The sequence below is a fragment of the Rattus norvegicus genome, chromosome 1 (genome assembly GCF_036323735.1).
Source record: "Rattus norvegicus strain BN/NHsdMcwi chromosome 1, GRCr8, whole genome shotgun sequence".
NCBI lineage: Eukaryota > Metazoa > Chordata > Mammalia > Rodentia > Muridae > Rattus > Rattus norvegicus.
The window spans coordinates 88,457,163-88,481,167 of NC_086019.1; the positions used below are offsets into that span (position 1 = coordinate 88,457,163).

The following is a 24,005-nucleotide window of genomic DNA, read 5'->3' on the forward strand; positions in this document are numbered from 1 at the left end:
TGCCTTTGGTCTCAGGTGCTAGGATTACCCATGTGAGCCCGAATGCCTGGCTTCAGCCTTCATGCGAGTGGGCCAGGTTTTGAGTGAAAGCCATAGACATGTGGGTGGTCACCAAAGGTCCAGAATGCAGGATGCTAACCACCTTGTCATAAAACCACACCGATCAAAGGAGGACTAGATCCAAAGACCCTCCATCTTGGCTCTGGGAACCCCAGAAAAGAAGCCACACGGATGCCAAGGAAACTGGACTCATTTATTCTTTCATTGAAAGAATTTGGTCTAGAGTTGGACGCAGGAAGATGGGAGATGCTGGGACAGGGAGATGTAGGACCATCCTGGTCAGGTGATGAGAGCAAAAGGGCCGGGTGTCCGGTTTTCCTTTCCCCTAACTCGGAGTTTATGTAGTAACTACTCTCCTTTCAGGAGAGTAAGGAGCTGGTCTGTAAAAATGCCAGCGTACGTGGTCATGGCCGCCGAGCTTTTGCTGTACATGTCCCTGGAGAGAAGAGAGCACAAGGAGGAGTTGGAAGGAAGAGCCTAGAGACTGAAGCCCTGGGTCTGAGGGAGAAAAGGAAGGTTTGGACCTCGCATTTGACAGAAAGGAGATGGGGGCCGTATTCCTTAGTCTGGGGGGAAGACTGGGGTAATGCCTTGGTGTGAGGGAGGGGAGGAGGGGCGTTAGGGATTGGATCCTTGAGTCTAAGGGGAGATGGTTAGGCTTGGACCCTGAGCCTGAAAGAGGAAGTTGGGATCTGGACTTGAGTCTGAGGGATGAGGTCAGTGTCTGGATTCCAGAGTTTTGAGGTAGGAGGGCTAGAGCTTAGACCCATGAGTCTAAGGAAGAAGGGTCTGAGGGAAGAGAGCTGGGGCCTGGACTCCTGGGTCTGAGGGAGGAGGGATAGGGCATAGACCTCTGGTTCTGAGGGCATATGCTGGGATCTGTCCCCACTGGGAGAGACACACCTCAGTTTCTCGTCCACGCTGGTCAGGTATGTCTTCTGGTATAGTTCTCCGGCGGCCGCCTTGGCAGAGTTCCAGTAACTGAACAAGTGCTCCTGTACCGTGTCCAGCAGAGCTGAGCTGCCCGGATCATCTTCCTCGGTCCCCTGGACCTCTGTGGGAAGCACCAGAGTTAGACTGGAGGTGCTGAGGGGACTTTGGATGAGTGGAAGCAGGTGAGGAAGACAAGGGAATGGCTGAGGAAGGTGGGGAGCTCTTGAGGGGTCACCCCGCCCCTCCCTTACTCACCTCTCCCCACCACCTTGCAGTTCCACCCACTTACCGTTTCCCAACACTAGGAGAGCCAGGAATAGAGCCAGGAAGAAACGAGACCCCATGCTGTCTGGGACCTGGAGCATTGAGGACAAGGTTGTGTTAGACAGCGGGGTCACTGGGCAGTGCATTCCTAGGGTCCTGTTCACCAGGGGTGGGTGGGACCCTACTCTGTCCCTATTCCTGCCCAACAATGATTTGAAACCTGTTAATTCAGATGAGGTCCCTCCTGGAATTCTACTCTAGAGGGTTGTGTTTTGGGGAGGGAGGGGGCAAAGGGGGGGCAGGATCACACAAGGTCTCATCACTATGTAGCACTGGTTGGTCTGAGGTTCACTATGTAGACCAGGTTGGCCTCAAATTCAGAGTCACCTGCCTTGAGCTCTCAAGTACTAGGGTTGGTGGCGTGTGCCATTACAACACGTGTGTGTGTGTGTGTGTGTGTGTGTGTGTGTGTGTGTGTGAAGCCAGGCATAGAAGTGTATGTTTTTAATCCCAGAACTTGGAAGGCAGAAGCAGGCTGATCTCTTTGGGTTCAAGGTGAGCCTGGTCTACAATGTGAATTCTAGGACAGCCTGAGCTGTCTGGAAAACAATATAACAAGAAGATGATAATAATAGAAGAAATGCACGTGGCTGTTCTGCCCGCATGTATGTCAGTGCCCTTAGTGCAGGCCTAGTCCCTGTGGAGGCCGGGAAATGGTTGGATTCTGGAATTAGAGATGTTAGTGAACCGAACCCAAGGGGTTTTTTGTTTGTTTGGGTTTTTGTTATTGTTGTTGCTGTTGTTGTTTTGACAGGGTTTCTCTGTAGCCTTGGCTGTCCTGGAACAGTGCTGGATTAAAGCCGAGTGCCACCAAAGCCCCCTGTTTCCTTAAGAGCAACAAGCGCTCTTAACCACCGAACCATGTCTCAAAGCTCCACTTTAAAAAGCCAAAAACCCCCACAACGTCTCACATAGCCGAGGCTGGCCTCAAATTGACTAAGTAGAGGCTGACCTTAAACTCCTGAGCGCCCTGTCCCCACCTCTGGAATGCTGGGATCACATGTGTGTCACCACATCTAGTTTCCTGTGGTCCTGAGACTCAAACCTAGAACCCTAAGCTTCCCAGGAAAGCACTCTACTCTCTGAGCTACAACTCCCGTCCTGCTCTTCAGATTTTGACACGCCCTGCCTTTTCTTTCTAATAAGAAAGAAGAACAAAGGAAGGATTGAAAGAGTTGAAGGAGCTTGCAACCCCATAAAAACAACAATGCCAACCAACCAGAGCTTCCACTATCGAAAGACTATACATGGACTGACCCAGGGCTCCAACTGCATATGTAGCAGAGAATAGCCTTGTTGGGGCACCAGTGGAAGGGGAAGCCCTTGGTCTTGCCAAGGTTGGACCCCCAGTGCAGGGAAATATGGGAGAGGGCAATAAGGGGGATGTATAGGGGGAATACTTGTACGGGGGAGGGGGAGGGGAGGAAATGGGGGCTTATGGACATATCCCAGTTATGGCTTCCTAACCGGGAAGGGGAATAACCTTTGAAATGTAAGTAAAGAAATATATAATAAAAAATTTTTAAAAAAAGAAGCAAAGACAAGACAAAACAAAACTAGATTCTTTCTAGGTAGATCAGACTGGCGTTGAACTCACAGCAGACCCCTGCCTCTGTCTCTAAGGTGCTGAGATGACAGTATGTGATGCAATGGCAGGGTACATTTTTTTTGTTGTTGTTCTTTTTTTTTTCGGAGCTGGGGACCGAACCCAGGGCCTTGCGCTTCCTAGGCAAGCACTCTACCACTGAGCTAAATCCCCAACCCCGGGGACATTTTTATAAGCGGTAGTGCTGTCACTCAAGGTCTGCTACATACTAGTGAAAGGCAGACAAGGAAACTGAGACACATCTCTTCATTCATTCATTCATTCATTCATTCATTCATTCATTCATTCAGGAAAGCTGTCATGAGGCCTAAACAGCCCTGGAGTAGTAGGAAATATAAACAAAACTTTTTTAAAAAAAGATTTATTATATATAAGTACACTGTAGCTGTCTTAGTTCACACCAGAAGAGGACATCGGATCCCATTACAGATGGTTATGAGCCACCATGTGGTTGCTGGGATTTGAACTCAGGACCTCTGGAAGAGCAGTCAGTGCTCTTAACCACTGAGCCATCTCTCCAGCCCCTAAACAAAACTTGTAAAAACAAACAAATAAATTCTTTGGTAAAATCTTGAGGGTGGTGCTGGGCACACTGTGTGAGATGGTTCAGCCGATAAGTATCTGACACCAAGCCAGAGGACTTGAGTTCAAATCCTGGGAACCAAGTAAGTAGTGGAAGGAGAGACCCTACTCCTTCAAGCAGTCTTCTTCTTCTTTTTTTTTTTTTTTTTTTTTTTTTGGTTCTTTTTTTTTTTCGGAGCTGGGGACCGAACCCAGGGCCTTGCGCTTTCTAGGCAAGCGCTCTACCACTGAGCTAAATCCCCAACCCCTCAAGCAGTCTTCTGACTTCTACATGTGTGCCATGGCATATACAAACACACAGACACACACACATACATACATACATACATACATACATACATACATACATACATACGTACATAAAATATAAGAAAAAATAATTGAGCCTGCCAGGCAGTGATGGCACCTTCCTGTAATCTCAGTATTTCAGAGGTGGAGGCAGGAGGATCAGAATTCCAAGGTCACCAGGCATGGTGGGCACACGTTAAACCTAGCGTTCCCAGAGAGGTAGAGGCAGGCAGATTTTTGTGAATTCAAGGCCAGTCCGGTCTACAAATGCAGGTCCAGGCAGCCAGGGCTCTATTACACAGAAAAATACTGCATGTGGGGGGGGTGAGAGACAGAGTGAGAGAGAGAGAGACAGACACACACACACAGAGAGACAAAGACAGAGAGACACAGAGTCAGACACAGCGACACAGAGATACAGAGACACAGAGACAGACACATAGAGACAGACAGACACAGAGAGACACAGAGATAGAGACAGACAGACAGACACACACACACACACACACACACACACAGAGAGAGAGAGAGAGAGAGAGAGAGAGAGAGAGAGAGAGAGAGAGAGAGAGAGGCACTCTGGGACCTGGGACACCTGTCACACCAGACAGACGCTCCTGCCTCTAGTGTCTTCAGAGTCTTGGGCTTGTCTCTGCTTTGCTCAGCCGTCCTTTCTTGCTTGCCGATGGTTGTATAATCAGGACACAAATCATCTCCCATATTTTGGAGATGAGAAACTGAGACAGCAAGGGGCTGAAATCCAGGCCGGAAAGCGATGGCGGGGGAGGGGGTTTTAGTGGTAACTAGAGAGAACTAACTACCTTCCAGAGGACCTGGGTTCGATTCCCAGTACCTACAAGGTGGTTCACAGCCGGCTCTAAGTCTAGTCCCAGGGGATCCAGTGTCCTCCTCTGGATCTCTAGGATCTCTAGGGAGTCGGGATACATGGGGTGAACAGACACATGCAGGGAAAACACCCATACATGCAAGAAAGTAAATAAATAATAGATTTTTTAAAAAAAGGTAGAGATGAAACCTGGGAGAAGGGCCAAGTTAAACAAATAGAGCATGACTATAAATTCCATGGTTTTAGTCAGGCACACCACAGCATGCCTGGTCAAGCCGAGACGGGAGGAACGTAAGTTCAAGGCTCACCTGGGCTGGACTACATAGTGAGACCCTGTCTCAAAGGAAGGAAGAAAAGAAGGAAGGAAGGAAGGAAGGAAGGAAGGAAGGAAGGAAGGAAGGAAGGGAGGGAGGGAGGGAGGGAAGGAAGAAAAAGTCTTTCAATCCCATCTAAGACATCTAAGGTGTTTAGTCCTATAACTTTCTGCTTTAGGAATCTCCCCTCCCCACCTATATCCCACCTCAACCCCTCGGCCCACCTCTTACCTGAGTGCAATGGGCAGGATGGACTATCCTCACTAACTTCAGTGGGCTGGCAGGCTTTATAGCTCTGGAGGCCCCCTCCTTCCATATCAGCCTCTGTCCTAGGCCAAAGTCCTGGCCAACAGAGCCACAGAGGGGGTGGGGCAGCAGGCCTGGAAGAGTAGTGGCCAGTGACGTTCCCTGTCAGGTCGTGCCGCAGGGGAGTCCCACTTTGAGAAGCCACCCATAAACTGGACAGGGCTGTAATCTCAAGCTTTTTCAGAAGGCTGAGGCAGGAGGATTAAGAATTCAGAGTGAGTCCAGGAACCACTGAGCAACTTAGCAAGATTTCTATCTGAAAATGAAAAGGTTTGTTATGGTTTTATTCTAACACGGGATCTCATGTAGCTCAGGCTACCCCTGGAACGCTCTGTGTAGCTGAGTGTGTCCTCATCTTCCAAGTGCTGGCATTAAAGGTTTGTACCACCATGGCCAGCCTTGTCTACACACAGCAAGTTCCAGGAAGCTGGGAAGCTGGCCCACCCTGTAACAGAGCTTGCTACCAAGACTGATCTGCGTTCATCCCCCCATGTGACGGGAGAGAACAAACTCTTTTTTTTTTTTCTCTTTTTTTTTTTTTTTCGGAGCTGGGGACCGAATCCAGGGCCTTGCGCTTGCTAGGCAAGCGCTCTACCACTGAGCTAAATCCCCAACCCCGAGAACAAACTCTTGAAGGTTGTCTTCTCACTCCTACATGTACACACGGCACACACACACACACACACACACACACACACACACACACACACACACGCGTGTGCGCGCACACATATAAATGTAATAATTAGCAGTCTGTCACATTAACCACTCAGCTACCTTGTCATCCCCTCAATAAATGTAATTTTAAAAGGAAGGAAGGCTGAGGCTGGGGCTCAGTGATAGGGTATTACCTGGCATGTACTAGGCCCTGGGTTCCATCCCTAGAGCCTCTCCTCACTGTCTCCCACAAAAGAGAGACAATCCCCCAATTCCTGAGAGAGATCGGTGTGCTTGGGTGTTGTGAAGGGCTTTCTGGGTTTGCGGAACCCACTTGGAATTCTGTATAAGGTCTGCATGCTCTAGGGAGAGAGGGGCATTGTGAGGATGTGGGTTATCTGACCTATGCCGGCCTCCAAGACTTTGCCTCCTGAATCTGAGCTGGCGCCTGGAAGTCTCCTGTTCACTTCAAGCCGGAACCCATGGGCAGGGGGAGGGTTATCACTTTGGCCCCTTCCCCTAAAGCTTTCCTGTGTCCTCCCCAGTCAGGTGACAGCTTTCCACTTATTAACTCCTAGATATGATGGAAGGTTGACCTCTGGCCTCAAGAGGAGCTATGCATCCGGTGACACAGATCAAGAACAAACACCTTTATTGTGGGTTCCAGGGGAGGGAGGTACGTGGTGGCACTTTAACCCTGAGTCCAGTCCCTGCAGAGCAGTCTGGGACACAGGCTGTGGGTCTTGTTTAGGAGGTGGTCTCTGGAGCTCTGCAGCCAGGCCTGAGTTCGGGGACCCAGGTCTTTCAGGTGATCTTCATAGTAGGTCTGCACGAAGCCCTGGATAGCTCTGGGGCCCCTGTGTAAAGGGCACATCTCAGATGACAAACCAGATACTCCAGCTGTATTGCCCGTTTACTTCTGACCTTTTTCAGACTCAATACTCCAGAGTCTTTGTACTCTTCCCTCAGACCCAGGAGTCCAGACTCCCATCTTTCCTCCCTCAGACCCAGGAGTCCAGATCCCCAGCCCTTCTCTCTCAGACCCAGGAGTCCAGACTCCCATCTCTCCTCCCTCAGACCCAGGAGTCCAGATCCCCAGCCCTCCTCCCTCAGACCCAGAAGTCCAGATCCCCTCAGACCCAGGAGTCCAGATCCCCAGACCTCCTCCCTCAGACCCAGGCATCCAGATCCCCTCCTCCCTCAGATCCAGGAGTCCAGATCCCCAGCCCTCCTCCCTCAGACCCAAGAGTCCAGATCCCCAGCCCTCCTCCCTCAGACCCAGGAGTCCAGATCCCCAGCCCTCCTCCCTCAGACCCAGGGGTCCAGGTCCCAGCCTTCTTCCCTCAGACTCAGGGTCTAGTCACAGGCTTTCTCTCCTCTCTAACTCTGGTGTCCCCTCCCAGCTGAGCACAAGAACTCTCTCACCAGAACCACCGCCATCTGTCCCTGGTTCTGGTCACCAGTGGTTCCACCATCTCCATCACCCTGGCTCTTACCAGGCTCCAGCGGCTGTTCTCAGGGCCAGGAGTGGGGGTCAAGCTTTCTGTAGGCATGGATGCTGGGGGAAACCACAGAGGAGCTTGAGATCTCAGAACCCCATTCCTTTCTCCCTGTATGTTACTCCTGGGGACAGGGGGACTCATCTCTGTACTCGGACACCCACGTCACCCCTTATTACAAGTCACACTTGACTTTGCCTGTCCTAGGCTCAGTTTCCCATCCTATAGAAGGGGGTGCAATGATGCTCTTTCTGTGTACTGTATAACACAGGAACAAGTAAGCAGGAATGTGCCCGGTATATTGCACAGCCTTTCTCATCCTGGCCTATTAGGCCCTCTGACACCACAGCCTTCTCTCCACCATCTGATCCGGTCTCTTCCTCACTGCTGGCCCCTCCCTTGTCTCTGCCTCCTGAGAGTTTTCTTGCTCAGTCTGCAACTTCACTTCCCACCTGGTGCCTCTCTCCTCTAACCACCTAACCCTCCTGCCCTAGGATGGGCCCCTGACCCAGAAAACCCCCTGCCTCCCAGTCCTTCCCACAAAACTAGCTGCCTCCTCCATGCACCGAGGAGCAAAAGCCCGCTGTAATTTATCTTCTACCATGGACAATGTCCCTTCTGGGACACACACACAGACACACAGACACACACACACACACACACACACACACACACACACACACACACCACACCAAGGTAGAGACTCACTCCCACATACTAGCTGGCGCACAAGTACTTGTGTATACTTGTGTTGTTTGGTCTTTTGGTAACATTTTTTTTTTCTTTTCTTTTTTTCGGAGCTGGGGACCGAACCCAGGGTCTTGCGCTTGCTACCACTGAGCTAAATCCCCAACCCCTTTGGTAATATTTTTAAAATTAATTAATTGGGGTGGGGTAGAGCACTTGCCTAGCAAGCGCAAGATCCTGGGTTCGGTCCTCAGCTCCAAAAAAAAAAAAAAAAAAAAGACAAAATAATAATAAGATTAGGGGCTGGGGATTTAGCTCAGTGGTAGAGCGCTTACCTAGGAAGCTCAAGGCCCTGGGTTCGGTCCCCAGCTCCAAAAAAAAGAACCAAAAAATAATAATAATAATAATAATAATAATAAGATTAATTAATTAACTATTTTATGCACAAACACCATTGATCTCTTCAGACACACCAGAAGAGGGCATCAGATCTTACTACAAATGGTTGTGAGCCACCATGTGGTTGCTGGGAATTGAACTCAGGACACCTCTGGAAAAGCAGTCAATGCTCTTAACCACTGAGCCATCTCTCCAGACCTTCTTTTTGTTTTTCAAGATATGGTTTCTCTGTGTAGCCCTGGCTGTCCTGGAACTCACTGTGTAGACCAGGCTGGCCTCGAACATGCAGAGATCTCCCTGCCCCTCCTTCTGAGTGCTGGGACTGAAGGGGGTGTACCACCACTGCAGAGCTCCCCAATTTTTTTCTTTAGTTGATGAATCTTCCTATGTAACCCATACTGGCCTCCAAAGTCCCCTTGCCTCAGCGACCCCCCGCTTGAGAATTGGCATGCATGTGCCTTTTAGACCTGACTCGTTAGGTGATTGTATTTTAATTAATTAATTATTTTACTGGATGTTGAACCAAAAGCCTCATGCATGCTTTGCAGGTGCTTTACCATTCAGGCCGTTCTGTCTGAAAATTAAAAAGAAAAAAGGGCTGGAGAGGCAGCTCAGCTGTAAAGAGCACTGTCCGCTTAACAGCACTCACTGCTTTTCCAGAGGACCTGGGTTCAATTCTCAGCCCCCCCATGACAGCTCACAACTGTCTGTAACCCTAGTTCCAGGGGATCTGGCACCCTCACACAGACAAATGTGTAGGCAAGACCCCAATGCACACAAAACAAAAATAAAATAAAATAATAAGAGGAATTTAAAAATTATTTATGTATGTATGTGCTACATGTTTCTGCGTGAGGTCCTCTGTGTCTCATGACGCTGGTGTTAAGGTCAGAGGACAACCTTCAGAAACATGTTCCTTTCTGACATCATGTGGGTTCCGGGCACTAACCTCTGGTTCCAGGCTTTTGTGGCACACACCTTTACCCACTGAGTCATCTCATGAGTCCCAGTTTTCTGTACTTTCAAAAACTGAGTGTCGGGGCGGGGCTGGACAGATGGCTCAGAGGTTAAGAGCATTGAGAGGTTGTGAGTTCAATTCCTAGCAAACGCATGGTGGCTCACAACCATCTGTAATGGGATCTGGTGTGTCTGAAGACAGCTGCAGTGCACTCAGATGCATCAAATAAATAAATAATTAAATAGCAAACAAACAAAACAAAAAAGATCTGAGTGTCTCTAAACTGTCGGGAGGACCCTCGGTCTGCAATCCTCCTGCCTCAGCCTTCGAATAGTTGGGATTACAGATCCACACCAATGTTGTCTGCTTTTGGGATACAATTTTGACTGCATGAACAAAACACAAAGCTATGTGCTAGCACGCATGCAGAGAGACAGCCTCCTGGATAGCCACACACTTAGAACTTTTCAGACATGTACCCTATAGAGAGCACACACATGCCCACCCAGGAAGCTTTGCCGGCTTGTGATTCTGGTGATTAGGAGATAGAATCAGGAAGATCAGGAGTTCAGTCTGGGCCACCTGAGACCCTGCCTCAAAACAAAATAAAACTGAAAAAACTACAGACAGCCACACACCCACAAATAAATGGTATCAAGTAAGAGCGACCAAAGCATACTTATGCCCATGGTGGGACATAAACCTTTGTCACAACTGCAGCTGGGGCCAAAGGGCAGAGGAGAAGGCTTCACTGGGAGTTCTTCCTTTGAATATACAAGGCCCTGATTTTGATGCCAGCATCAAATAAGCCACTAGTGGTGGGGCATGCCCTTAGGCTGAGCACATTGGGGGTGGGGGACGGGTGAGGGGGTGGGGGTGGGGATGGAGGTGTGGGTGTGGAGAAAGGAACATTCAGAATTCAAGATCATCCTTAGCTGTATCTGGAGTTCAAAGCCAACCCGGGCTACATGAGACCATGTGTGTATACGTGCTTGTGTGTGTGTGTGTGTGTGTGTGTGTGTGTGTGTGTGTGCATGACCGTGTGTGTGCACGTGTGCTGTGCATGTGCATGTGTGTGTTGCGCTCCTCTTACATGGCTACTGGCCTACTGATGAAGCCACAGCTGTGCCCCATCCAGGGAACCCCCCTCCAACAGCCCCCCTCAACTCCTCACCTACAAAGCAGGCCAGGAACAGCACAGAGAGGCAGAGTGATGGCAGGGTCTGCTGCCTGCATCTCAGCAGGGACATTTCTGGGGACTTGGGCCTCTGTGTCTCTGTCCCTCTGTACTCCACTCTTCACACCGGGGAAGGGACAGGCAACACTGGGAAGAGCCCTCCCCTTGTGACCTCCCCAATCCCCTTGGCAGGACTTCAAAGCGATGGGGCCAGTGACTGTGAGAGGCAGAGGCTCTGCCCACTCTTGCCTGGCTCCCCCTTTCCTAGACAGAGTGTGGCTCTGGCCTCAGAGAAGACAGGAAGCCCCGACACTGACTCCACACGCCACCAGAGTTTTCCTGGACTCCGTTTCTTCCTTTGAGAAATGAGCCCATAATCCACACTTTGAGAGAGATTGGGGGGTTGGGGATTTAGCTCAGTGGTAGAGCCCTGGGTTCAGTCCCCAGCTCCGGGGGGGGGGGGGGAGAGATTGGTGTGTGTGAGGGGTTCCTTCTGTCCTAATTGAGGCAGGGTCTCAAGTAGCCCAGGCTGGCCTGGAATTCATTGTGTAGCCATGTGACTTGAATTTTGAGTTCTTCTAGCTAACATTTAAAAAATGTATTTTTAAAAAAGATTTATTAAGCGCAAGGCCCTGGGTTCGGTCCCCAGCTCCGAAAAAAAGAACCAAAAAAAAAAAAAAAAAGATTTATTTATTTATTTTATATATAACTCACTGTTGCTGTCTTCAGACAGGCCAGAAGAGGGCGTCAGATCCCATCACAGACGGTTGTGAGCCACCAGGTGGTGGCTGGGAATTGAACTCAGGACCTCTGGAAGAGCAGTCAGTGCTCTTAACCACTGAGCCATCTCTTTTTTTTTTTTTTTTTTTTTAATTTTTGGGGTCGGGGATTTAGCTCAGTGGTTAGAGCGCTGGTCTAGCAAGCGCAAGGCCCTGGGTTCGGTCCCCAGCTCCGGAAAAAAAAAATTAAAAAACAAAACAAAACAAAAAAAAACAATAAAAAAAATTTTAAGATTTTTATTTATTTATTATTATATATAAGTACACTGTAGCTGTCTTCAGATATACCAGAAGAGGGCATCAGATCTCTTTACAGGTGGTTGTGGGTCACCATGTGGTTGCTGGGAATTGAACTCAGGACCTCTGGAAGAGCAGTCAGTGCTCTTAACCACTGAGCCATCTCTCCAGCCCTCTTTAATGCTTTTTTGTTTTTTTGGTTTTTTTCCTTTTTTTTCGGAGCTGGGGACTGAACCCAGGGCCTTGCGCTTCCTAGGCAAGCGCTCTACCACTGAGCTAAATCCCCAACCCTTTTTTTTGTTTTTTTGTTTTTTTTCCTTTTTTTTTTTTGGAGTTGGGGACCGAACCCAGGGCCTTGCGCTCGCTAGGCAAGCGCTCTACCGCTGAGCCAAATCCCCAACCCCCAGAATGCTTTTTTAATTATGCTATTTCTTTTATGTGTGTGTGTGTGTGTCTCTGTGGGTAGGTGTCTGTGTGTGTGTCTCTGTGTCTGTGTTTGTATGTGTCTGTATGTGTGTGTCTATGTCTGTGTTTATGGGTGTGCCCATGCCATGGAACATGTGTGGAGGTTAGAGGACAACTTCAACTTTCAGGAGTTGCTTCTCTCCTTCTACTGTGGATCCCAGAGAGCAAACTCTGGTAGTCTGGCTTCGTCTCAGGTAATCTTGAGGCTGCCATCGCTGCCTCCTCTTCCTTCCTCCTCTCTCTCTGTCTCTCTCCCTCTCTCATGAGTCAAGGTCTTGTTATACAGCTCATGACAGCTATGAACTCATAACCCTTTAGCCTCAGGCTCTTGAGATCTACAGTGTCAAGAGTCAAGCACATTAATGGGAAAAATTAATTTAAACATGTTCCATGCAAGATTTGGGAATTTTACCAAATGGATGTTTAGACAGTACCTACTCCTCTGACACTGAAATGTTACCGGGTACCCCGTGGTTGCTTATTGTTTACTGAGACTTAAACTCAGGGCCACCTTGACTGACCTTGAATTTCTGATGTCTCTGCCTCTGCCTTCCCAGGGCTGGGATGACACCCAGTGCCCACATGGCTAGCACACTCTGTTTCCATGCAGCAAATCCCTGATGAGGTGGGGTAGGGTGGAGAGATGGCTCAGAGGTCAAGAACACCGGTTCCTTCTCCAGAGGACCCGGGTTCAATTCCCAGTACCTTTGTGGCAGCTTGAAACTGCCTGTAACTCTGGTTTCAGAGGGTCTGACACCTTCACACAAACATACATGCAGGTAAAACACCAATGCACATGAAATACAAATTGTGTGTGTGTGTGTGTGTGTGTGTGTGTGTGTACTGATGGTCTTTTACCTGCAGTGGGGGCAACTGCAGAGTGACCCTGTCCCCAGATGACTGAGGAGGGCTGAGCCATCATACTGATATCATAGGGTTCCTCACGTGTTGATTTCTCGCTGACAGAAAAAAAAAAAAAAAAAAAAAACACAGAGCTGCTGCTTGTCATGATGCAAAACATTTTAGGAATAGATTTTGGGGTCTGTTGCACAACCATGTAAATGTCTCAACACTGCTGACCCAGACACCCGAAACTGGCTGAAATGGTAAATTTTATGTTCTGTGGTTTTGTTTTGATTTTCCACATCAGAAAAAGAAAAACAGAAGCGCAAACCAACAAACCATAGATCCCCTACGTCTGGTTATGAAAAAGACCTCTTGCTGGACATGGTCATGGGGCGGGAGGCACACGTCAGGGACCGCAGAACTTGAGAAGCTGAAGCAGGAAGATTATTGAGTTTGAGCCTGGGTGACTTAGGAAGACCCTACTCCCCAGAAACTCTGGAGGGAGGTGGAGTTTATAGCCAAACTCCATGTCTTTTCAGCATTGAGACTACATGCAGGTTGCCGACCCTCTGCGGGCTGATTACTTCACACTAAAATGTGACTTGCTGATTTACTGTTCCCAAGCCTGAGACAGGCCAAGGCATCCAAGAGGTAATGCTCAGTTGCTATTTATTTTTTCATTTTTGAAAAAAAAAAAAAGATTTTAAACCAAGTATAGCGGCACATGTCTTTAACCCCAGCACTCCAGAGGGAGAGGCAGATGGACCATTGTGAGTTCAAGACCAACCTGGTCTACAGAGCTCCAGGCCACTGTGGCCATGGAGAAACTGTATCTTTGAGAAGAACAGCAACAAAAAATTATCAGGCATGGTGGCACAGGCCTTTAGTTCTAGCACACAGGAAGCAGAGGCAGGGGTCTTGCTGGAAATCTCCACACTAGGTTTTGGATTTTTAAATACAGGTTCTCCTTTCCTGATGAAGCCCTGCATGCCTAGAACTGTGAACACTTTTGTGTCTGCCTTCCCAGTGTTGGGATCATTGGCCTTTGCCACCACTGAATTTGATGCACAGTTGGGGATTGAATGCAGGGCCAAGTGCAAGTTAGTAAGTCCTCCATCAACTAGCCCACGTATGATGGTCTTTATTTGGTGTGTGCTTCTCTACACACTGTGCTCAAGGCCCAGAGGGAGCTGCTTTGGTGTTCTCCAACAAGGATTTTTTCCTATGGATGGGAATTGAACAGAGAGGGCTTTTTGTCTGGGCAGGAGCACTACCACTGAGCCACATCACCAGCCCTTCACTGGGGGATTCTGGGTAGGTGCTCTATCACTGAGCCACGCCCCCAGCCCCACACTGGGGGATTCTGGGTAGGTTGCTCTACCACTGAGCCATGCCCCTACCTAGTATTCTTTTTTCACAAATGAAGAAACTGAGACAGTAGCTGGTGGTGGGGTCTCCGTCTGAATCTAGTTGTCTCTCACTATTTCACCATGCTGGGACAGCCTGTGACCTTCCCCATGCAATGCGTACAGCCCAACAGGGAGGCTAAGGTGGGGGGCTGGGGCTGGAGCTGGGGGAGGTCTCTGTCCTTTGCCCTTAAGTCAAAGTCAGCATACAGGGTGGCTGTGGGCTGTTTGCTATTTGCTGCCTGAAATGTTTGCTCATCCTGGGGACAGGGACAGACTGAAGGTCGTTTAGGGTGGACATCAGGGACAACTGAAAAACAAGTGTTCCAGGGAGGGAGCTGGGGGCGGGGGGGAGAAAGAAGAAGGATCAGTCAGGAGACTGGGACGGGTTGGGGATCCTGTCACCCTGGCAGATGTCTGAGGTTTTGGGAGAGTCCCTGAGATCTGAACTGGCTAAGTCATCAAGAGCGCCAGGGGAATTAACGCTAACTCTCCTTTGTCTTTTTGTTTTTGAGACAGTTACACTGTAGCCAGGCTGGTCTCCAGCTCCTGGTGATCCTCAGTCAACCTCCCAGGTGTCTAATCTCCTCTCTCCTCTCCGAGTGATCTTGTTGGGATTGAGAGTCCCTACTCATGCTGCTCATCCCCCAACCCCCTGCCCCCCCAACCCCCCTAACATCCTCCCTCAGCCACCGTCCATCTTCCACCAGTCTCTAACTGCTCACTTCTCCAGATGGATGCTTGGGGCTCTGGCAAGGAAATTTGGAGTGAAAGAGAGGCTGAGGATGTGTGGCCCAATGGGTAGAGCCCTTCACCACACACATACACATGGTGTCCGGAGTTCTGTCTCTAGCATTGCATAGGCATGGTGACAGAAGTCTGTAACTCAGGATTTGGTTGGTGGAGGGAGGAAGATGCATGGTTTACCACCTTCCAAGTTTGAGGCTAGCCTAGGCTATATGAAACTGTATCAAAAAAATAAATATTAAAAAAATCTTTTAGAAATTAATTATGTAGTGGAGTGGTGGTGGCACACACCTTTAATCCCAGCACTCAGGAGGCAGAGGTGAGCAAATCTCTTTGAGTTCAAGGCCAGCCTGGTCTACAGAGTGAGTTTCAGGACAGCCAGGACTACATGAAGAAACCCTATCTTAAAAAAAACTAGGGTTGGGGATTTAGCTCAGTGGTAGAGCGCTTGCCTAGGAAGCGCAAGGCCCTGGGTTCGGTCCCCAGCTCCGAAAAAAAAAAAAAAAAACTAAAAATAATGCTAAAACTAAAAAATAAATGTAATTAGTTATGCATATATGCTGTGAGGGTGTTGTACATATGTGTCCCTGTGGAAGCTGGAGTTGTAGATAGTTGGGATCTGCCCCGTATGGATGGTTGGAACTGACGTCAGGACAGGCCCTTAACCACTGAGCCATCTCTCCAGCCCACCTGATAAAGGCACTTGCCGCCAAGACCCACGACCTGAGTTCAATCCCCAGATCCTAGAGAAGCAACTCAGGCAAGTTGTCCTTTGACCTCAACACATTCCTTGAGGAGCACGCACACTCGCACAGTCACACACACACAATAAAGTAAGTTAGGTGGGTGTCCCCGCCCTTGTGATTCGTCAGCTGATACAATCTACAAGGGGAAAGGGAGTAGAAGATGTCGAGTGGGGTAGGGAGATGAGGTGGGGAGGGTTCAGAAGCCCTGTGAGAAGATAAGGTGAAAGACCACAGCAGACATGCTGTCAGCAGACAGAACAACTTTACATGATTGAAGGCTTAAAGTTTTGGGGGACTGAGAGCAGGGACACCCAGGTTGGGCAGAGTCTGGCTTGGGGCTTAGGATTCTGAAATGCCTCATTCGCATGGGGAAGTGTTTTAGGAATCTCAGCTGCTGACTCAACAGGTTTTGTCAGGAAAAAGGAAATTAATCCTCTAATGTCACTGAGGTCGTGTGAAATTCTTCAGGTAGAGGCAAGTGTGGGGGCTTAGAATTCCCCAGACAAGGTCAGAGCAGGAGAAGGCTGGCTAACGAAGAGTGTCTCCCATATGGCACTGAGCCCACAGGCTGTCCTGTCATAGTGGCCTTCAACCTTAATTAGCAGAGTTTTTTTTTTTAAAGTATGTTCAAAGAGTTAGAGGTGGCAGCACACACCTTTAATCCCAGCACTTTGGGTGGGAGAGTCAGGGGGATCGCTGTGAGTTAAAGACCAGACTGGTTTATGTAGGAAATATAGAGCAAGACCCAGCCTCAAAAGTGAGAAAAGAAATGAGGTAGGAAAGAATTCCTCAGTGAGGGGCTGGGGGCGTGGCTCAGTGGTAGAGCCCCTGCCTAGAATCCCCCAGTGAGGGGCTGGGGGCATGGCTCAGTGGTTAGAACCCCTGCCTAGAATCCCCCAGTGAGGGGCTGGGGGCGTGGCTCAGTGGTAGAGCCCCTGCCTAGAATCCCCCAGTGAGGGGCTGGGTGCGTGGCTCAGTGGTAGAGTAACCCAGAGCACAGGTCAGGCCCTGGGTTTTGTGGGAATGCAGTGTGCTAAGGCAGGCCTAATGCCAGGCAGTGGTGGCACACTCCTTTCATCCTAGTACTCAGGAGGCAGAGGTAGATGGTATAGGCCAGCCTGGTTTACAGAAGTTCTAGGGCAGCCAGGTCCTGCCTTAATAACTAAACAATAATGAAAAGAAAGACAATTAGGCCCAGCATGGTGGCACATACCAAGAGTCACAAAACTCTGGAGGCTGAGAAGGTTGAGGCAGGATGCTCTGGTGTGAGACTTACCTGGTCTGTAAAGCCATCCAGAGCCAATTATTGAAACCCCTTCTCAAAAAACCAAAGCAAACAAAACAAGGCACCCCAAAGCCAAAACATCTGATGTTCTTAAATTAAGCAATCATTGCTTTGAACAAATGTTGTTCAACACTGGCACTGCAGTCTGCTGAAATGAATGTAGAGCCTCCGGTGACAACAATCTTGGCCCTGTTATCTGGGGCCTCATGGTGACAGTTCCAAGAAGGTGAGTAGGGAAGAGTTGGCAAAGCTGCAATGGAGAAGCTAACCTGGGAGGATTTCCTGGAGAAGGGGACCTGGGTACTAAGCTCTATACTATAGGTGAGTACTATCTTTCTGGTTCCCTCCTATGCCCGTCCTGTCCATCCTGTGTCCTCAATGCTTTCAGGACGTGAATAGGCTTCTCAAGAAGATTCTTTGGGAGAGCCATAACGTGAAACGTATACAGACAGGGGTGGGGAGCGGAAGAGATGGCTCAGCCCTTGAGAGCACTGGCTGCTCTTCTGGAGGACCCGGGTTCCATTCCCAGCACCCACGCGGCAGCTCACAACTTTCTCCAGTTTCAGAAGTAAGGTCCTCTCCTGGCTTCTGTGGGCACTGTGGTATATGCAAAGCACCCACACACATAAAATGCATAAACAAACGGCAGAGGGACCCAGATTCCACCTTCTCCCTCAGCTCCCACCCGAGTCAAAGCACTTCAGGAAGCATTTGTTCTCTACAAGTTTTTATTGGTATTTGAAGAGGGACCTGGCCCGTCACGTGGCCCTCTTTGCTGCTGCGAGGTGGCTCGCCAGGCACTCAGGCAAATGTGGTTTTTAATTTCTCCTTCATTTTGTTGAGCGTCTCTGAAAACCAGTTCCTTTGGAGAGAGAAGGGGGCAGGGTCAGTGCTTACTGTACCCTCCAAGGGACCCAGAGCTGTGCTTCCCACCCCCTTCCTGTTCCTCCCTCCCTTCCTCCCTCTCTCTTTTTTAAAGGTTTATTTTTATGAGTACACTGTAGCTGACGTCAGAAACATCGGATCCCATCTCAGATGGTTGTGAGCCACCATGTGGTTGCTGGGAATTGAACTCAGGACCTCTGGGAGAGCAGTCAGTGCTCTTAACCACTGAGCCATCTCTCCAGCCCCTGTTCCTTTCTTTATCTCCCTTCATACTGTCTGTGGGATGAAAACCTCTGGTAAGTTCCCTCACACAGAGCAAAGAATTTGTGTGTGGGGTTTTAGAGACAGGGTCTCATATAGCTCAGGCTAGCCTTAACCTTGATATGTAGCTAAGGATGATGACCGATGATGACCTTGAACTTCCAATCCTCCTATCTGCATCCCTCAAATGCTGGTGTTGGGGACCAAACTATGGGGTTTGGAGCACTCAAGGCAAGCGCTCTACCCACTGAGTGACATCCCCAGCCCAGATGGGGCACTGTGAAACAAAAACTCAAAAAACTTCATCTTGACCTGGCTTTCAAAGCCAGCCACTGTGGGGAGGTAGCTAGCAGGTGACTATAGAGGATGAAGGACAACCTCAGGTCTTCCTCAGGTATGTCCCTGATCCAGGCTCCTAGCATAGCCAGCCAGCTGGCTAGCTTACCCCAGGGTCCATCTGATTGTCCTAGCTGAAGCCAGGGTTCTCTCTGTCCTCCCCATCAGTGGGGTTAAAAGCATGCAGCACCGGGGCTGGGGATTTAGCTCAGTGGTAGAGCGCTTACCTAGGAAGCGCAAGGCCCTGGGTTCGGTCCCCAGCTCCGAAAAAAAGAACCAAAAAAAAAAAAAAAAAAAAAAGCATGCAGCACCATACTTCTCTCACTCACGATTTTGTTTTGTTTTGACACAGGGTTTCTCTGCATAGCCCTGGCTACCTCTAACTAACTCTGTATCCTTGAACTCAGAGATCCGCCTGCCTCTGCCTCCGCCTCCGGGGTGCTGGGTTAAAGGCGTGCACCACCACTGGCTGGCACTTATACATTCTCTTGAAGTCTTGTTTTGTTCCTGTATCTGTGCTCTGGTGCCTGCAGGTCCAGGAGAGGGGACTGGAGTCCTTGGAGCTGGAGTTACAGGCCACAGTGAGCTGTGCTGACATAGGTGCGTGAGTGTGGGGGAGACACAGAACCCTGGTCCTCTGCAAGAGCAGCACGTGCTCTCTTAACCGAACCCTGTGACTAACTTTTAAGATGTAGATTCTGGGTATCAACTTCAGATACTCACAGGCATTTTAGGCACTGAATGATCTTTGATCTTTTCTCAGTCTCCCTCCTCCTTCTCCTTTTTTTAAAAGTTTTTTTTTAAAGCTTGTTTGTTTTTCTTTCTTGCTGAGATTAAAAACATGTGCAGCTGCACCTCAGAAGCCTTGCCATCTCCTGCTTCCCACCCTCTCCTTCTCTAGCCTGTGCTTGCCCAAGCTGTCTCCACTCATCCTGGCCTGTCCTTGGCCCGAGTTCTAAGCCGATGTCTAGAAGGCCATTCTCTCTTATCTACAGATCTTCCCGCCCCAGGGCCTTTGCACTTCCTGGCCAAGTTTAAGTCTGGCTGGATATTCATAATCAAAATCAGACCTTTAACTTGTCTACTTGCCAAATTGGCTAACCAACCTGTTTACAACATACCAAGCGCCTCTTGGGGTGTCTGTCTTCACCTCCTGCTTTTTCGTTATTTTTTTGTTCCTCATTTTTAGTCAGAGGCTTGCCCTGTAACCCAGGCTAGTCTCAAACTCCTGATTCTTTTCCTTAGCCTCCCAATTTGCTGGGGCCTTTTTTGTTTGTTTGTTTGTTTGTTTGTTTGAGACAGGGTTTCTCTGTATAGCCCTGGCTATCCTAAACCTAGCTCTGTAGACCAGGCTGGCCTCAAACTCAAGAGATCTGCCTGCCTCTGCCTTTCCAGTGCTGGGATTAAAGGCGTGCACCACCACAGCCTGGCTGCTGGGATCTTAGCCAGCCCTAATCTCTCTTTGGCCAGTCTAAACTGCAGAGCTGCGGCCTGCACAACTCTGGCTGTGACCCTGCCCCAACTCTCCTACATTCTTTCTCTGTCCCAGGGGATCAAAGTCATGTCCTGTCTCAAGAGTACACAGGGAAGGGACAAGGTCTACCCTAACCAGTCACTACAATCATCTCTAACAGACAGACAACTAGGTGTTACTAGGCGTCAATCACTCTGCTGCTGTTTCCACATTGTGTCAGTGTTGGGACGGGACACACACACACACACACACACACACACACACACACACACACACACACACAGAAAGAAAGAGAACATCCGCCCGTGCCCTGAAAGGTCCTAACCGAGTCTTGATCATAATTTCCTTCTGTTTGATATGCTCAATGGCTGCCCGGGCCTTATCTTCCAAAGTGTTCCCAAACTCTTTTAGTTTATCCGGTAAGCTCTCCATTGCGCTGGAAAAGTCAGGGGCCGCCTGGGCAGGGGCTGGGCCTGCAGCGAGATGGTTGTAAGCAAACCCGTTAGCATTGGGGGAAGAGTATTGGACACTTATTTTTACTGCACTGCCCACCTCCTTGTTTTTACGCGCCACCCCTTCTAGGAAGATTAGCCAATCCCAAAGGGTCATTGGTTACTAAGGTCTTTTCTGGACAGACTTGCCTCCTGCAGCACCCACCTTGATAGAAAAATAAGGCACCTGGCCAATGGGTTGGGGGATGATTGGAGAGCGGTAGTGGAATGGTGACATAGAAAGGGACCTCAGAGCTCTCCCTCAAGAGTCCTCTAAGCCTGGGCCACAGGCCCAAGACCAACTTCAGACTTCCAAGCCTCTTACCTTCCAAAGCCATGGCTACGACCACGATCAGGACAGGAAGTGCGATGAAGAGCCTCATCCTGGCTGGAGGGGCACCCTGGAGGCAGACGCGCGCGGATAGGGGGCATCACTAGTACCCACCACCTCCCACCACTATGATCCCACCACCCCAATCCCTTATCTGTGGGAAGTGGGGAACACTTTCCCAGGCACTAACCTGGATCTAAGGTTCTCTCAGGAGGCCCGCAGGGGTGGGAGGATCCTGCACAGAGGTTTAACGGGTTGGGGAGGGGGCGGAGCAGGTTGATCGCCCTCCCCTTGAGCCTCCCCCTTGTCTCTGTGCCCACCTCCTTTTTTATTTTTATTAACAGAATTTTTGGCTGGCCTGGAATTTGTGATCCTCCTGCTTCTGCCTCTCTAGTGAGTGCTGGGATTATAGGCACCAACACAACCGACCCACCCTGTTCTGCCATACTGGTGGATACTGGGAGCCAGATCCCGGTCCAAACATTTTGTTTAGGCCTAAGGCTCCTCACTGGTCAGCACCCTCACTTCCAAATCTCACTGATCTTCACCCAGCCTTGGCTGCTCTACCTACTCACACTCTCTCTGAGGTTGTTCACCTTGGCGGGGTGTGTGTCTTACAAACAACTCCCCCCAAGCCCCCAAATCTTACCCCAGCTCACACTGCACCCTCAGGTTAGCTCTTCTCTACCCTGTCCTTGTCCAGAAGCCTCAGCTCACACTCTCTGTCCTGGATGCTGGGCTCTGGTTTCCTTCACCTCCAGTGCCTTTGTATCTGGAAACCCTCAGACCTCCTTTGATGCTCTCTAGGGTCTTTGACAGCCGTCATCTCCCTTCTTTACAAGTTGCCTCTTTAGCTAGTCAAAACTGCAGAGCCTCTCAGCTTGCAAAGCTCCACAGTGCCCCTGAACCAGCACAACCCTCACTCCCCTCCCCAACACTATTAGCTCTTGTTGGGCCTCCTAGGCCCCTCCAGATCTGAAGCCTGCTTCCCCGCCCCCTCCCTCCACCACATCCTTTCTCTCAGGCTACAGTCCAAGGCCCTTCCCTCCCTCCAGAGCCGTCAATGACCGCCAGTGACCCCCTGGCAGCTGGTGGCTAAGAGGCCCAGACTCTAGGTTGGCTGGCCTGGTGCCCCTGCAACCCACGTGTCAGCTGGGGGTGGGAGGATGGGGGCACAACAGGGGGATGGTTGTGAAAGGGGTAGAACAGATTCGACCCTGGCCGGGTTGCAACATCTCTGGGGCCAGCTCACAGCTTCCAGTCCCTGTGGGCGCCAGGCCTGACCCTCTTGCTTCTTGAAAGGAGTCCTGCTCAATCCTCAAGCACCCATCTGAATAATGTAACAGATGTCCCCCTTACTCTGCCCGGTGCTTCCTATGTCCTTTCTCTTAGCAACGAGAGCTTCCTGTACCACAGGTAGGGTAATGGGAGCACAGCTAAGGTCGTTAAATTACTAGTCGTTCAACTCTGATTTTTTTTCTTTCTTGTTTTGTCAAGATAGGGTTTCTCTGTGTAGCCCTGGCTGTCCTGTCTGTACGTCAGGCTGGTCTTGAACTCAGAGGTCTGCCTGCTGGGATTAAATGTATGATCCACTTACCACCGGGCTCCCCCATGACTCTCTGATTTTCAGTAGGATCAGCCCAGTACTCCATGGCTCCCTCCACAATCCTGGTTCTCTAATGTCTTTCTGGGGTCCTTGTCCCACCTCTAGGTCTGCCCATAGGGAGGTGGGGCTGCTCCTTTGTTTAGAAATAAGGTTCTGCTCTTGGCTGTACATCTCTGTATCCCACTATCACTTGTTAGGTAGAGTTAGGAAGACCAGGGATAGTCTTGGTTAGAGAGTGAGTTCAAGGCCAGCATGGGCTCCCAAGAGATCTGGATTAAAAACCACCAACAACAAAGGGTTGAGGAGGATGTGGCTCTGATGGTTGTTTACTTGCCTAGCATGCAGGAATTCCTTGGTGCTATGCATCCGGCACCACCTAAAACTGGGCGTTAGGATCACCCATTGTCTACCCAGCCTGGAGGACTCCGGAGATGGGGAGACCACGTGTTCAAGGTCACCTTGGTTCTACAGGGAGTTGGCAAGAGAGTAGCTCCCGGTCCATGAGGCCTTATTTCAAACCAATAAAAACAAAATCTCTTCTGTAGAATTCAGAAGTTGAGCTCTCAGCTAGGCCTGGTGGCAGGAGCCTGTAATACCAGCCGTTGGGGACGGGTTCAGAGTTCAAGGCCAGCGTGGTTCAAATACCATCACAATAATTCAGGTCTTCAGAGGTAGACATGCCCTCTGTACTCTCCCCTCATCTTGATATTTGAGGGTAATGAAGCTCTGGGGGTGTGTTCCTGGCCCTTGGGCATGAAGTGTGGCTGTCTCCGGCCCTGCCACTCAGCCCACTGACCCATCTTCTCACTGGCCTGATGAATCATCTGTGGGAGTGGTGCCTACCTCCAGATAATGCTGAATTTGGTGCCAGGAAAAGCTGCAGGCTCAGGGTGTGCCAGAGGCAGTTGAATTCTGAAGCCTTGGCCTAACCCAAGACACGGCTCAAGCCCTAGCCTGCCCAGGTTGGTGGGAGCCCTGCTGGGTCCCTGAGAACTGAGGGGGTGTGAGGGGAAGCCAGCCAGGGGCTCTCCAGCTCCTACCACGACCCCTTTGAGTGCCAGGATATGGGAAGAATGGTTTTGTGTTCCCAGCTTGAACTCACTCCCCATACACTTGCTGGGAAAGTCAAAAGGCAGGCAGGGGAGAAAAAGTGGGGCTGACTCCCTATGACCCAGAGGGAGTAAAGACCCAGCAAGCTAACTTCAGAGTAAATGAGAAAGGCTGAGGCTCCAAGAGCCACCGCATAGAAAGGGCCAAGCAAAGGCCCAGAGCGAAAGAAACCGCAGGAGGGTGAGATAACAGAAGATCAGGAAAACAGGAAGCCCAAAAGGGAAGCCTAGAAGAGACAAAGCAAGGAGAGTGTACCAGATAAGACTATCGCGGAGTAGGAATAAGACAAAGAGAAAAGTAAACACCACCTGGCGACTCTGGTCTCTTACATGTTGATTCATGGCATAGCTGAGGAGCGGGTGTTTA

General features: G+C 49.8%; 3 protein-coding genes across 7 annotated transcripts; all 3 read right to left on the reverse strand.

Moving 5' to 3' along the window:
• Positions 1 to 234: 234 nt before the first annotated feature.
• Positions 235 to 5,203, reverse strand: Apoc2 (apolipoprotein C2). The gene is made up of 4 exons (NM_001085352.1): positions 5,183 to 5,203; positions 1,283 to 1,349; positions 964 to 1,114; positions 235 to 496 (listed from the first exon to the last, which is right to left on the reverse strand). Exons 2-4 carry the CDS (start codon positions 1,335 to 1,337, stop codon positions 409 to 411), a joined length of 294 nt encoding a protein of 97 aa, NP_001078821.1. The 5' UTR covers positions 1,338 to 1,349; positions 5,183 to 5,203; the 3' UTR covers positions 235 to 408.
• Positions 5,204 to 6,550: 1,347 nt separating this feature from the next.
• Positions 6,551 to 10,747, reverse strand: Apoc4 (apolipoprotein C4). Its single transcript, NM_001109419.1, has 3 exons — positions 10,632 to 10,747; positions 7,340 to 7,472; positions 6,551 to 6,771 (listed from the first exon to the last, which is right to left on the reverse strand). Exons 1-3 carry the CDS (start codon positions 10,705 to 10,707, stop codon positions 6,606 to 6,608), a joined length of 375 nt encoding a protein of 124 aa, NP_001102889.1. The 5' UTR covers positions 10,708 to 10,747; the 3' UTR covers positions 6,551 to 6,605.
• A 7,108-nt stretch (positions 10,748 to 17,855) lies between these two features.
• On the reverse strand, positions 17,856 to 21,890 carry Apoc1 (apolipoprotein C1). Of its 5 annotated transcripts, none has more exons than XM_063281631.1 (5): positions 21,712 to 21,890; positions 21,114 to 21,158; positions 20,918 to 20,993; positions 20,427 to 20,574; positions 17,856 to 18,007 (listed from the first exon to the last, which is right to left on the reverse strand). In XM_063281631.1, the coding sequence occupies exons 3-5, from the start codon at positions 20,973 to 20,975 to the stop codon at positions 17,947 to 17,949; spliced, it is 267 nt and encodes an 88-aa protein (XP_063137701.1). In that variant the 5' UTR covers positions 20,976 to 20,993; positions 21,114 to 21,158; positions 21,712 to 21,890; the 3' UTR covers positions 17,856 to 17,946. The 5 variants fall into 5 exon arrangements, with proteins under 5 accessions (XP_063137701.1, XP_063137700.1, XP_063137702.1 ...); XM_063281630.1 differs by having other exon boundaries at positions 21,573 to 21,796; XM_063281632.1 differs by lacking the exon at positions 21,712 to 21,890 and adding an exon at positions 21,679 to 21,696.
• Between the last annotated feature and the right edge of the window lie 2,115 nt (positions 21,891 to 24,005).